The sequence below is a fragment of the Vicugna pacos genome, chromosome 4, assembly GCF_048564905.1.
Source record: "Vicugna pacos chromosome 4, VicPac4, whole genome shotgun sequence".
NCBI lineage: Eukaryota > Metazoa > Chordata > Mammalia > Artiodactyla > Camelidae > Vicugna > Vicugna pacos.
In genome coordinates, this window is record NC_132990.1 from 29,904,389 (window position 1) to 29,920,212 (window position 15,824).

General features: G+C 38.1%; 1 protein-coding gene across 35 annotated transcripts in view; it reads left to right on the forward strand.

Annotated features, from left to right (window-relative positions):
* The window catches only part of PTPRD (protein tyrosine phosphatase receptor type D), a 1,865,527-nt gene that overhangs the window by 1,715,115 nt on the left and 134,588 nt on the right, over positions 1-15,824 (forward strand). For all 35 annotated transcript variants that reach the window (XM_072959433.1, XM_072959445.1, XM_072959436.1 and 32 more), the window contains 2 exons: positions 307-566; positions 11,022-11,112. In XM_072959433.1, the coding sequence (XP_072815534.1) occupies positions 307-566; positions 11,022-11,112 (351 nt within the window). The remainder of the gene's footprint in view (positions 1-306; positions 567-11,021; positions 11,113-15,824) is intronic.

The following is a 15,824-nucleotide window of genomic DNA, read 5'->3' on the forward strand; positions in this document are numbered from 1 at the left end:
AAAACCTAGTGCATTTCTGCACGCATTCCATTAAGATCACGTACAACGAACAACAGATCAAATGTTGAAAAGTTATTGTACGTGTCTTTGTGTATTTCTGATAGACTTAGAAACACGGTATCATTACACAATAAGAACCAAAAGAAAATTGATGCAGTCTCTAGAACTTATGAGCACTTAAGGGTTTAGGAAATGCCCCAAGTTAGAAATGATCTATATGTATTTTCCATGAGCAGGAACACATTAGTTTAAGAGATTTCACTGCAGGACTGATAACCAAATCTCTTTGATTGGTTGTCTCTCTAGATTCTTTATGATGATGGGAAAATGGTAGAAGAAGTGGATGGCCGAGCCACACAGAAGTTAATTGTCAACCTGAAGCCTGAAAAATCATATTCCTTTGTGCTGACAAATCGTGGCAACAGTGCTGGTGGGCTGCAGCACAGGGTAACAGCGAAGACTGCACCAGATGTCCTGCGGACCAAGCCTGCCTTCATCGGGAAGACCAACTTGGATGGCATGATTACCGTGCAACTGCCTGAAGTCCCTGCAAATGAGAATATAAAGTAAGTTGATTGAAGGGTTAGGGCTGAGGGACAGAAATGCAAGTAAGCCAAAAAGAAAGTTACATCTCGGTACTATGGTGGTTGTAAAAAAAATTTATTGCTGTATGTGGAGGAAAAGATGCTTCTGCGTGGACTCAGTTTTCTTATTCAAGTTCTGCTGCATTGCACTCTAGTGTTCACTGTAACACAGATTCTCATTAATTTAACATTGTGTGTTTTCCGTGTTCTGGGAATGATGTAATTCTTGGGAGACAGAGAAACACTACATGATTCTTATGATAAAGAAGTTTTGATGTGTTATATAGAATAAGGTGAATCATTGCATAACTCTAATATTTGGCAAATGTTATTGTGATTATGAGGAAGTCTTAGAAAATACAACGAAGCTGAAAGTAACTTTAGGAAACTGGATAAGCATTTATGGTATATGACACGGTTGTTTTTCATGTGTCCTGAAAGATGGGGAAATTTCAGCAAGTTCATGTCCAGAGTGACAGTAGAAAAAAAGAGGAAAGGTAGAAAAATGTGATATTTCTATTTTGGAGCAGCACAATGTAGAGGCTATTAGGCCTGAAGTGGAAATTAAATCCAATCAGTTGAGTAGTTTGTTGGTTGTGTGTAGCTACTTGATTGTAGCCAATAGAAGAAAAAAAGTATTTTCACCAAAGTGTATTAAGTGTGAGTACTGTTATAGACCCTGGAGAACAACAAAAGAGGATGTGGCCCGTTTTCAAAGATTTTACCATAGAGTGGGAGATACAGAGAAACAGACAGATGTAATTTGTGTCACTAATAGAGTTGTCCTCTATCTTAAGAGCAGCTAACCCAGAATGGAATGGGTCAAGAAAGTTTCTGGATTCAATCTTGGAGGACAAATAGGCATACAGAAAATCAGATGGAGAAAACTGTATGCAAAGGCTCATTAATTAAAGGAAGCAACTGAGTCTCTAAGCTTTAGAGGCCCAGGGCAAGAGTGGTGAGAGAGATTTACAAAAGCCAAGTCATACTCACAAGTTGGGACCGTATCCTGTAGACAGTGACAGTCCATTAAAGGACTTTATGCAGGAGTGTGTAATACCCAAGTTTCCCTTTTTTTTCCATTTTAGGAACTATTATATTGAGTGTGCTGCATGTTAGAAAGTGTGCTACCAGCTTGGGATAAGAATAAACCTTTTCTCATTTCTTCTATCCCACATGATCAAGTTCAGATAAAACTTGGTGTGAAGAGTTTGAAGGTCAAGCAGAGGCATTTACACACAGTTTATGGATGGTTGGAGACTTTCCATTTAATAGCAGTCTGGTGCCAGCATTCAGGACAGTTCTTAGGGAAGATGGCTCCTGAAGGCATGTCGGAAGAGTTGTAGCATCACAGAGAAAAGGATGGGGCAGCCATTGTGTAGTTAGTTGACTTTAGGCAAATGATAAAGAGTTCGAAGTACAACGGTGATGGCAGAAATAGGATGCAGAGGCAGACTAGAACAGTATGCAGTAGGAACTGGCAGCTGTGTTAGTGAAGGGATCAAGGCAGAAAAAAATGTAGACGGCTCTGACATTTGAGCTTCGATGACAAATGATGCTGCCATTCATCCTGAAGGATGAAAAATCAGGAGGAAAGTAGAAATTAACATGTTTAATTTTGTGTGTATTTTACATGAGGTATCGGTGAAGTCATTCTTCATTTTTATCAGTCTCCATTTTTGTCAGCTTTTGTCTATAATTCAGAAAACTAAAAAGAAGAATGGAATATTAGTGTAAATTTTATTCCAACAAAAATTTAACTTGAAAGTGAGACAACATTTATCTGTGGATTTGTTTAAATAGTCTGTTGGTATTTTCTGATCTCCCGTGCACGTGCCAGACAATGTTTCAGGGATTCGGTGGAGATGATGCTGACTTCCTTTTTGCTCTTACACGGAATAGTTACTTGGGAAATTTGGACAAGTAGAGAGTCAGTCGGAGTGAAGACCTATGACACCAAAGATTAGATAGATAGGGGAGGCCAAAGAGGGGTTCCCATCCCCAGTTTAGTAGTTTAGGGAAGGGATCCTGAAAAAATGCAACATCTAAGCTGAGGCTTTAAAGAATGACAAGAAGCTGGTCCTTGGGGGCGGGGGTGGGGAGGCCCTGTTTCAAGCAGAGGACAGCACATGGGATAGTGCACAAGCCGGAGAATGACTACCCCATCCATTAAGACTTTTCAGCAGGCATCCAACAAACATGTATTCTAGGCACACTATATTGCTAGTGCTAGGTCTGGGAATAGAAACATTAATGAGATAAAGCCCTACCTTATGGTGGGAGAACAGATACAGAAAACAAATAATATAATAGAGCAAGTACTGCCAGGCCCTGTAGAGACATAAATACGGAGTTCTAGCCCAGCTGGGTGTCACTTGAGACTTCCGGAAGGAGCTGATACCTTACCTGAGTCTTGAAGGAGGATAAAGAATTAGAAAAGGTAAAACAGTTGCAGACAGTGAAAGAACAATTCATATAGTTCATATGGACTATAAATCCAGTCTTGTCAAACCCATGTACTGTGTATTCTGGGAAATAGTAGATGAAAGATGAAAATAGTATCATAATCTGCATTACTTCCTAAAAAAGTTATTTTAGTGGCTATGTACCAAATTATCTCGGTAGAATATGTTAGCCATTATTGGGAAATGGCATTTTAGTCCCTTAGTGGTAGACTTCTCTTTCATTTTCCAACTTCTAAATGAACTGAGGAATTATATTCTTACAGTCTTTCTTTTAGTGTTTTTTTTCTTCAGCTTATTCAGTTTTTCTCTTTGTTTTATTTATGTACTTCCTCCTCCTATATTTAAAAAGGGAGTCAGGGAAAAGGGATAAAACTTTGTTAACAAAGAGAAGAGACTGTTACAAAACAGAAAGCAAGCAAACCATTATGGAAAAAAAAAAAAGTTCTGGAAAAGAAGTAAAAATTCCCAGAAATATAGTCTAGCCACCCTGAAGAAATGAAAAGAGCAGAAGACTCAACTAGTGAGAAGTATCAGAACCATAGGAAACGAAAAGCAAATCTCCTGTTAGCAAAAGAAACCCTTACATTTATTGGGCTTCCTAAAGGGGCAATAGTGGACAGTTACCCATCCAGTCTTCTACATTGGTTCATGTCAAATATTACAAGAATCTGTGTGCCACGTGGTGTCACGTGCAGTAGTTGGCAACTTCAGAAATTAGGATGTAGCTTTGTGCTAAGTATTCTTTGGGAGATACGAGGGGAGGAAACAAAAGATTCCAGAGCTCTGGGGTGGGTTGCTAACTTGCATTTAGGGACAGCTGCCTACAAAAATGCTTCCAATTTGTTTTGAAAAAATGTGGGTTGGGTGATTGAAGAGCTGTTACGTTTATGAACAGAAACCATCCTTTTCTGATTTCTGGCCAAGATACTTTGGAGGTCATGTTCTCTGACCCCCAGCTCCTCACCACCTAAAACCAAATCTGTTTCTTGTGAGTGTTAACTCAGACATAGGTACTTGCTTCTGTATTCTTTCACACTTGGTTTTTGTGTGGAGCAGCTGGGAGCTCCCTCAGGGAAAGGCCAGATTTCTCGTGAAACAGCCATGGAGGTTCTGAAGCGTCTAGTAATAAATAGGATTTTGTGGGGCTTCAACCTTCTACTTGAATACATTTAGGGGGCGGAGTGACAGTCAGAAAGTCTAGCAACGCCCCATCCTTCAGAAGCAAGTTGTGGGGACGAAGGGAACTTCTGTGACTTTATAGAGTAGGATTTACTCTAGTTGGTAAGAAAAAAGTACCACACAGATTGTACTAAGAGAAAAAGCTGCCAGAAGGTACCAAATGTAAATCAATTCCATAGCAACCATTTCATATTTTTTGAGAACTAGGAATGAAGAATAAGAGCATTTTATGAAATTTTACATTTCTTTGGTGTTACCGATTTGGCTTTCAGGCCGTCTGCTTTTGCTTCTTTTAAAGAAAGACTGTTGGAAGCATGACTTACAAAGTCTTTTCATAAAATGTGTGCAGCACTATTAGCAGCTTGAAGTATTACTGTACTAGCTGTTTAATGATTCATTCGTCCATCATGTGTTTGCTAATTAAAGTGGTAAAGGCTTAGATTCATGTAGCACTTGACACTTTCCTGAAGATAGTAGAATTTAGAGAATTTTGTTTTGCAATATAATGCTGTGAGGTAGGTATTCTCCCCTTTTACAGGTGAGTACAGTGAGGCCAAGAGACACTAACTGTGGCCTAGCCCAGATCACAGAGTTAACACTACTGATAGTTAATAGGGACAGAGGACTTGGTGGGTGCTCTTCAAGGAACACTGCACACAATGACTGATGTAATCTTCACTACAGCGGCCTCTTCATTTTACAGCTGAGGAAGTTATCAACTTGTACACTGACTTGCTCTGGCAACACAACAGCAGAACCAGAGAGGAAAGATCTGAACTTAGGCAGTTTGGCTCCACAGTCCACATGGGTTGAACCACAGCCACACTTCTGTGACCATAAAATGTATTGACCAAGCAAAGATACTTGTTTCTAGGACAGCTGCTTAACAAGTAAGAACTCCATGACAAGTAGGCATGAGCAGAGCTGCGTCAGACAAACATAAAAGCAAGAGGAATCAGGTACATAGGGCTTAGCAACAGATCACAGAAATATATGTTAAATGTGGAGCAAGAAAATCAGTAGATTATCATGAGAATTTAGAGGAGAGATAAAAAGGCAGAGGCCACCCACAGGTCAGCACAATCATCCACCATTTTACAAATGAGGAAAGTGAGGCTTAAGACAGTTAATAACTTGTCTGACAACACATAGCTAAAAAGGTTAGAAACCTGAATTTAAACAGAGAAACTGGGAAGATCATTCAGCCTGCTTTGGTTTCCCTGTGGTTAATTAATTTGATTTAAACAACATATACCCAAATGACCATACGGAAAAAAAAATTATGCAAGGTGTGACATTCATCGTTAAACTCAGAGACAAACCTTGACCTCCCAGATAATAATGAGTTTGAGAATGCTAATACGACTGTTAATACAAAAAGCCTGCCTGAATTTGGAGTGGGACTGCCAGAAAGACCAGAGCTCACCTTCTCATATAATTATATGGAGCTGGGCCCCTTGATGATAACATATTAAATAAAATTAGTAAAACTTTATTTAGTATAATTAAAATTCTGAAGGTTAGGTTTAACTTATCTAATTAAATCTAATATACTGGGAAAACACAGCTTTAGAAGTAGTCGAGGGCTTTCCAGATATACTGATTCTCGTGTTATTTATTTTTCTATTGGTTTAATAGTTAAGGTTTATGTTGATAAGGGTATTTGGAGCCTAAACTCTAGGCTTGAGTTAGGCAAACACAGTGTAAAGTTTAATTTTACCCATACATAGAGCTGATCTGTGTCCAAAAAAAAATGGTTTTTTTTTTTTTGCATTTCAAGAAAGTTCTTTCAGTTCATATGATTTGGTTAATGAATTTGTAGTGTGCATATTAGTTCTTCCTTTACTCTTCATATCAGTCAACATATCACCCTTAATCTCATGAGATTAGAACTAAGAGCACTAATGTGTATGCTTGAAAAGACTTCTGCAGTAAGGAATTTATATTTTCTATGAACTCTGGGCATGCCATTGCTGGTTTGGAAAAAGAAACAGCTTGATGAAGTTTCAAGTTGGAATGTTCTAATGCAAGAGAAGGACTCTAAATTGTTTTTGATTACCTGATCTAGGAGAGGCATAAATCTTCCACTTTTCAGTGGGAAAAGCAATAAACTGGCAAAGTTGGCAACTTTGGGGGAAATTGTATGTACATCTGTTGTAGCAACATGTTTCTAAATATACAAACATATTTAAACGTGTAAGACAATTATGGACTAAAAATGATATCATTGAGACTGTAGGTTAGGGGTGATTGATCTAATCAGAGGCCAAGGAAGGTTTCTGTTTGGAAGTAGATGGAGTTTCGCAGTAGTTTGGTATGAGAGGGAGGAAGTCAAAGCAGACTGTCAGTGATAACACATAGGTTTATATAGCATGTGTGCTAAAATGGATCATGGTGCACTATTGGAAGAGCATTTATTTCATATTTATTGTTTTAACTACAGTAAATTTGAGGTACTTTCTTGACATAGAAATCTAGACATAAAGTTGGAATAAGGTAAAATTTGTGGAGTTCTGAGGAGCGTTCTGGGCTGAAGATATGAATCTGTAACTAATTTGTGTCTAGGGAGTAACTGATTCCCTGAGCTGGAATGAGATCACATGGGAAGAAAAGCAGAAATAATGAGAAATCTTTGGCCAGATCCTTGAGGAACTCCACCATTGAATAGTTGGGTAGCAGATAATAAATCCTGCTAAAGAAATAAGGTTAACATGGTAAGCGAATTAAATAAAGAGGAGATAAATAGATTCTTAGAAATAACTGAATATGCTTCAACGAGAGTCTTACGAACACTTAGATTCTTGTAAAAGATCAAGGAAGAAGAGAGTCAGAAACGCTCCTTTAGTTGCAGTACTGAGGACCCTGGTGAAGGCAGTGACGTGCACATGTGAGGCAGGGGCTAGAGCACAGGGACAGGAGAGCGAATGGAAGGCACACACACGTAGACCAGCAAGAACACAGAGCTCTTCTGAGAACTGGGGCAGTAAAGGGCAGGAGAGAGAAAGTGATGACTGGAGTGAGGTGTGGTCTGTTTTGTCTTTCACATAATTTTGAAAGCTACAGGGTAAAATCCGAGGAGGATGAAGAAGGTGAGATATCGGGGAGAAAGGGGGTGTGGTCTGTGGTGAACTTCCTAAGAGAGTGAGCGGTGGGAGCCAATTCAAGAAAAGGTGATTGGCCTTAAAAAGTAGAGGCAGTACTACTGTGCTGAGGAAAGTGTGTGGGATTTGCATAGAGATATAGGGAGGTTTGTCATTTGCGAGACAGAGGATGAGGGAATTCTTGTCTGAATGTTTGTCTTTTCTCTGTATGTGAGAGACGAGGCCATCTTCAAGTGACGAAGCATGGACATATCCAATGTTTGAGGCCAGGGGAGAAGGTTTCAAAAACGTGTTGTGAAGACTGGAAGGACTAGTTTACCACAGAAGCTGTGGGAGGACAGCCAGCCGTGTTGAAGGCCTAGCTAAGTTTGCTGAATAGGAACTTATGGCATCCTTGTACCCTCTGCATTATTTCTCAAGCTGTATTCAGCACCTTGGGTTTGGGAATAGAGAAAGGCAATCTCAGAGTTCAGCTAAGGTAGAGTTGGAGGGTGTGAGTTTTGGAAAAGAGGTGTTCAAGGAACTGAGAGCCCTGGGTGGTGCATGGGCCGGCTCTCTGAAGGCTGAAATCACCCAGAATGATGGCAGAGTTTGGGGGGAAAGAGGTTGCTAGATGGCAAAAATCAGTAAAAGAAGACCGTAACATAGTTGAATTGTATGAACTTGAAAAAAAAAGGGGCATATTTTGTTTTTTTTTAGCAAAAGGGTTGAGGGAAAAAGTACCAGCAGGAAGCAACAGCGAACCAGGAAATAAACCCCAAACCCTAAATCTGAGGTTCATGGGCAGAGGAGGAGGGAATGCATGAACAGCCACCGCAGGAGAAGTGTGCGAGGGAAGCAGCATCCTCGGGGGAAGCTGGGCTTCAGGAAAGGCGAATACCTGGGTGTTTACAGAGTCATAGATGCAGAGAATACAGCTGAAATGCATGGATTTAGACCCAGGAGTTCCAAATTCCCAAAACCCTATTTCTTTCAATGGGTGAGAGTGGCTTTGAAGAAGGCTCCACTTTGCTCCCACCGAATGCTTAAGAGATGGTGAGAGGAAAGGTTATGGCTCCAGCCATGCTGTAAATTAATGGCTGTAGGGGAGGCTGTTCAGTACTGATCTGAGCCACAAATGAGATGAATAGTTGGGGAGTGCTGCAGAAGAAAGGATGGATTCTTTTTCATGTACAAGAATGGCAACTTGAAGGAGGAAAGCAGAAGCAAAATTAATTGAATTCATCAGCTTCAGTCTGATTTGCAAGATTCTGAATGAGAACAATGGGGGTCTCTAATCGTGTGCACTATCATCACTTTAGGCAAAGAGAAGCTGTCCTGACTTCATGCGATTGGGAGTGACAGCAAGGGGTTCCCCAACAAGTGTGTTTTTCAAGTCCATCGCAGTGTTATTTTGTGCACTAGGTTGCAACCCCTGTCATTCTTCTCTATGCTCATTTGACATGATGGACTTGTTTGGCAAATCCTTCAGGTGTTGGGAGGGTAGGAAGAGGAAGAAGCTTACGCTGGATCATAAAATAAAAGATACTGGCCTTGCTTACACACACTCCAACTCTTCCTTCTCCGGACCCTCCTTGATCATCGTGATTATTTGTAGGAAAGAAAATGGATGGTTAAGTGATATGAGCCCATGAGTCTGTTGGAGAGTTGTTTAGAGCACCATGGAGAGAGGCTTCTGCTAAAGTCTGGTTTGGCTCAAATTCTGCATCAGGGAGAAACAAAGGTTTGACAAGTCCTTTAATCTGCATCTCAGGGAATTTCACTGTATCTTACTGCGTCTGTTATCAGATGCATCTCTCCCGCCATTGTGATCAGTACTAGCCAGCAGCAGCTGGCATCTGCTCAGTGCTATGTGACACATACTGGGTTAAGCACTTAGTATCAGACTGTTACTCTGGGGAAATAAATGAATACAATTTACTCTCATTTTTCAAAATATACAACTGAGATTTAGGGATATGAGATGATCAAGCCAGGTTCACACAGCTCTTTAATGGCAGAGGCCAAATTCTGGGCCAGATATATCTCTAGATGCCACATTCTTTACCAGCACACTCCCGATAGGCACTGCCCAACAAATGTAATGAGAGCACATGAGAAATATTACGCTTTCTGGCTGCTACAGTGAAAAGTATAAAGAAAGAGATGTGATTAATTTTAATTATCTACTTTATGTAATCTGTCAAGAATATCATCATTTTCACATGTGATCACTAATTAAAACATGACTGCTGAGATATTTTTACATTTACTTTTCATACAAAGATTTTGAAACCAGTGTCTTTTATACTGTCAGTTCAGGCTAGCCACAGTTCAAGTGCTCGGTAGCCATAAGGGGCTAGCAGCTACCCTGCTGGACAGTGTTGCTCCAGAGTCTGTTTAGGGAAACAAGTACTACATCACACAGGGTTTTCTGAGTTTTATTACAGGATTTGCTTTGAGATAAGTATAAAGAGGCCTCCCTGTGTATGACGTTAGTCTCTGTAATACAGTATGGTGCAAGGCTGGCAGTACGCATTTTGTTCTCATCCCTTTCCCCCTTGTCAGCTTCCTCTACTAAAAGTGTGTGTATGTGTATTCATTTCCACAGTAAATTTCCACAAAATCTATGCAGTCTTTAAGAAGTGATTTATGATACCGAGTAAATGAAACAAAGGAACAGACTAATGCCATAAGTAAGATACATATAGGTTTACTTACTGTTTTAACTTGAGCAGTTACTCCGTCTCTGTGGAGTAGTCTTTTGTCTGTCACCTGTCCATAAAGAATTTTTGAAAGAGCAAACAAAATGAGATTACGCCTTTACTGTAATCCATGAAAAGTAGGATGTGATTAATGTGTTAACTATTATTATACTCTTATGTTCAAAGCCCTTGTATAGTTACTGCCAAAAATCAGTATGAGCAGAGTCCCTAACTATGAATATAGGAGCAAGGTACATAGTATATGGAAGTTACAAACCTTTACAAATAACCCATATCTGTCTGGGGACGTGTACCTTTATACATAAATTGTAGTTGACCATTCTTAATGTAAAGACTCACGTACTTTTGTCTCTTCCAGTAGATATATTATATTGATAACTATTTTGAAGGCCCTTTGTTAGGTACTGACTGTCCCCAAATTTCTGAAGTACTTAAGGTTTGCAATTCGATGCCTTGAAAGAGAGGGGAACTTTCACATCTTTTATATAATTGTGAGATGATGAGTAATTTTTATGCTTTTTAAAAAGTATTTTGGGGTGTATAAATACAATCATCACCATCATTGTACAGGAATTTGTATGAGCTTAGAGTAATTTTTATTACACATGCTCTTTAAAAAAATCCTCTTACAAATTAATGTCACAGAAAATACTTGGATCAGCAGCCTTTGGTGGTAATCTACCAGCCTTCTATGTGTCCAGCAACAGGGTACTAACAAACTATTCCTGCTCTGTTTATGAAAACTAATAAAAGACAGCCAACCGTGGTGATATTACCATACAAGCCCACTGAAGTCACACATAAATGTCTACCCATGTTGTTTTTAAAATTGAACAAACAGGTGGTTATTTGTCATTGATGGGTAAGTTACTCCATATCCATAATTTGCCTTCAGTGTCAGTCACTGGTCTGTGGAAGATTTAAGGATATATCCATTGTCTTTACCCTCTGAACTAACCTTATTTTTGTTTATCCATTCTTGTGCAGAGGTTACTACATAATAATTGTGCCTTTGAAGAAATCTCGTGGGAAATTTATCAAGCCATGGGAGAGTCCAGATGAAATGGAATTAGATGAGGTAACTATGTGTTCTTGTCTGAGTCTTTCATTAGTTATTTAATCTTTAAAATACACCTCTCCTCTCTATGGAGACCTTTCAGCCTCGAATCCAGGTGCTGACTTCTACATGTCTGGCTGGTCAGCTCACTAGTTGGATGGTTCAGTGCTGTGAGCATGCTCTAGGGATCCCAACAAAGAGCCTTTCGTTTTAATTAAAAGACATTAAGCTGCTGTAAAGCTTACAACTTATCTAATCTTTGTTATCTTTAATAGTTTGCCCCTTGCACCTTATAAAACATGATACAGAGGTGTGGAAGGTGAAGTGAATTGTCAGCAAAGACTTAATCACCGTTGTCGAATTCCAAGGTCCACTTCATTAGTGCAGTGGAAGCTGAGGCCGTTACAAATGCTAAGTTGCAGTTTGTACCAGACTTCAACACATGACCTACTGTGCTCTTGACTATTTTCTCAGTTCTACAAATTAGCACCTGTTTGCTCAAAAATGCATGTAACTTCAGGGGCAAAAAAAAATAAATCACCGAATTTTGAGCTGAGCAAGAAATACAGTACAAAAAACCAGGGCAAATACTAAATAATACGATTTTAATTTCTAAAATCTTAACAGTAGATGCATTGGTAGTCTTTTTACAAAAACATTTTTTTTGAAATTTTTTGAAAGTTAATATAGTCTGAAGAACAATACCCGATTTTTACGTACTTCTGTTAGATGAGAAAACTGTGATCAGAACTGTTAAGCCAAATTCCCAGAGGGCCACCACCAGTTAATGTCTGGGGTTCGCATTTTGAAACAATATACAGGGGAGACATTACCATTTTAACAGATTCTAGTTTGAATCAGTTCAGAAGTCAAATGAAAAGGCCCCCGTTAGGGGAAATAATGAGGTTTTAATTTTTTGGATTTATTTACAACATGGTCTACATCTTATAACTCAACCTGTAATTTTTAGGTATTTTCTCATCCTCAAATTTGCTCCTGCAAACAGACCAAAGAAAGGCAGAAATTCCTTAACTCCGTTACAGGGAAGGGATGTTTATTTCATACATGTCTGCACTAAGGAGACTGTGATGTCTCGAGATAAGGGCTGTTAGCTTCTTTTGGCAGACATATGTCATCCCTAGAAGTGTGGTTCCTCTTTACCCACTTCATTTGTCTAATTTAAACTTTGATTGGGTTCAACGAAGGAGATGAGTTCAAGGTTAGGACTATGCTTTTGTGTCCCTGTTTAGTGATCAGATGAGCACTGAAGGAGTGTAAAGTGAGACACCATCTCAATAATGTTGTCACATAATTTGTTACACATTTTTTTCTGCTGTTAATAAAGGAACAAAGTCATTTTTTTAGTACGTCAGAGGAATACCTCTGAATATCTGAATTGATGAGCTGGTCTGTAAACATTTTGAAGAAAGACATGTTTTACTTGTAACTTGACTAATCAGTTAATCCTGTGATAATCTTTATTTTCATCAGTTCTCAGCTGAAATACAGAATTCAGTTGGAATTGGATTTAACATGCAAAGGCAACTTGTAAAATCTATGACTCAACATATTAAAAAAAAGTTTTTGAGGAATTAAGATCCAAGCCAAAAATGACATCAAATAGTTTTTTAAAAAAGATTTCCATAGAAGTAGAGGCCTTTGGAAGTAAGAGGAAGCTGATTTTCTTTCACAGCCAGGTTTTAACCTCCAAAACGCACAGCTACATTAATGGAGTCAAGTATAGAGCTATATGACATTGAACTTTCTTGCAATTAAATTCTGTGGGTCTGTGCTGCTGATTCCCATAACAAAGGGTCATTTTAATCATCCCAGAAGTTGTGGTGCATTAATCTGTATAATAGTTTGATAAAGAACTTCTATTAATTCAAAAATTTTGGGTCAGGATGGGTTGTTTCCCACTTTTCTTACTGATATAATTGAGACCACATTGTTAGAATTAATGGTGGAAGAAATAAGATACGCATTGACTGGAAAATGAAAATTATTTCTGATGAAAAACTGAAGCCTTCAATATATCTTCTGGAATTACCTCCAATACATCTTGTAACTGTTGTGAAGGGGAATAAAGGAAAGTAGGCTACGGCCTCACTTTGCGCTTACTCATCCAGTTTCTGATCCCTGCAGACAGGTTTTTTTTCCCCCCTACCATGGATAATAAAAGCATTGTAGTAATTTTATCTATAGCTTGGTACTGCCAGGTTTGACAAAGCAGTGTTCTCTCTTAAATGTATTTGACCAAGTGATTTTTTAGAAAGGCCTATAATTCAAATGGTTGAAACCACATCATTGAATAGAATGGTGGCCTAAGGGAATTCCACATGTCTGCCTCACATCTAGGCCCATAAAAATAGAGGCTTTCAAAACAGAGTCACTCTCAATATTATCTTCTGAGCTCGTTTATCCTATGTCTGGGGATAATCTTCACATAATAAATTCACAGACTGGAACTCTTAGTTGTGAAAGTCAGACTGGGCAGGGCAGACATTGATAGTCCAAAAGAATTTTGGTCAAAATGACTCCTAAAATGTTAGTTATATGTAATTCAGGGCAAGTCTTGTAATATATCATAAGCTTTTCATCACACTGTAGTTTAAAGGCTTTCTGTAAATTAACGTGGTCATTTGTGGCTGTAACTGCAACATACTGGCTCATTTCAGTGTCATCTGAGTACACTTGACCCATTTAAAGTGTAACACAGGAACCAACCTACAAAGGCAGGGTTGCTGTTCCAGGTTTGACCTTAATGGATGGCAGCATTGGGTCGAAGGAACACCAAAAAGCTAAAATACTTTTATTTTAAAGTACTTCTTCTGTATCTACAAAAGAAACCCTAGCAAAAGGTACTCATGCGGGTGGCAAAAGGTACTCATGCGGGTGACAGTGATATGGATAAATTATGACACTTGCCTACATATGAAATATGAATAAAATCAAGGTAGGGTTTGATCAGTGATGTAGAAGAGGAGACACAGTCGCGTAAACAACTGATGGTAAACATTTCTGACTAGCCAGCTTCAAAAAGCTTTTCAGCTCATCTGCAGTGCATTTGTCCTTCTCAAAGTAATGGTAAAAGAATCTAGAAAAAAAGAAATTTTAAGTACACATGTATCTGTGTTAATGAAAGTAGATTATTTTAGTATAGACTGAGTTAAAACAGTATTAATTTAGCCTAAAGGTTTGCGTTTTTGTTTCTTTGATATTGTGCAGTCATTAAGTAAACAAAAATATGGTTGACAAAATTCTATGTAATTTCATTTTATTTCACCAATTGAATCTAGTATTGTCACTTTCTTTTCTGTTTCCTCATTTATAAAAAATAAGGATACTAATAACCTATATAATAGGGTTTTTATGAGGAGCAAATGAACCAATCCATGTTTAGCCTCCTGAGAACACTGTCTGGCACCTAGTAAGTGCTTAATAAATATTACCTACCATTGTCATTATCATCATTATAAATTTTTAGATTTAGATTTTTTAATAATAATGTAGGACTGAAAGGCAGTGCTAAGTAAGTTTATGGAGTTGCTTTATCTTTATTACTATTCAGTTGGTCCATAATTGAGCAGTCCACCTGAAGTTATCATCGGATTGTCCAAATTTGCTAAACATGTCTATTGTGGTTTTCATAAAGAGCTTACATTTCATGTAATTTTGCAATAAACTCACATTTAACAGAAAATTGTAGAACATTATAAATATTCAAAAAACAAGGACACAAATTATCTATATGAACAAAAGAGTGATTTCTACATTTTTAGGTTATAGTTTTGACCAGCTAAGCACATGCACAATTCTATGTTAAAGAGACTGTAGTTTACCACCAGGTTCCTAAAGTAAGGATTTGGTGTTCACCATCTATACAGTGTGCAACCATTATTATTACAGAAACCTGGCTCTCACTGTGCTACTGTCTCAGATACACATAGTATTATCTGTAAATACATTAAGACAAATCAGAATTCTTTTAAAAAACCAGTTAAATTGCCCCTTACAGCAAATGGCATCCCAGACTGCTGTAGACTTCGTCTGTTTTTAAGCCCTGTGAAATAGCAGTATTTAATGGAGCACATATAACAATTTCAAAACAAACATTTTGAAATTATTTGTCATAAAATATCAGTAACGTGATTTTCTCCTGATAAAAAGGTGAATACAAAACAATAGTGTATTGAAACATAATCTCTACTTTTTTTTTCTTTTAGAAATACATGAAAGATTTGTGTGTATACATGTTTGTTTATTTTCTTCAGGATAATATTAAAATTAATGTTTCTCTACCCTGCCTGTATCACCTAGCAAGATAAGTCAAACTGTCCGAAGAGCTATATTGGCCCCAGAAAAAGTTGATGCCATGATAAATATGAGGAATTGTACCTCAAATGGTTAATCAAGGAGTCAGGTCAAGCCAGAAATTGTTAAACAAGAGACAGTCTATTTAAAATATCAACTAAAACTTGCTCATCAGATCCTGTTTTTGCTCATTTTGAGGGACTATATATATATACATCATACAAATTGTCTCATTATGAAAAGCAATCTAAAATGGTACTAATCTCTCCAAAATGTTGGTCTTTGAAGGTTTTTATGGCTTTATCTGGGGTTATTACTTGCTTAATCAGTAGCAGTAATAAAGCTTGCATGACAGCTTTTGTGAATCAAGCTTACTTTTTTCCATAGACAAGTTATAATGTGTTGTTCCTTGAGATGAT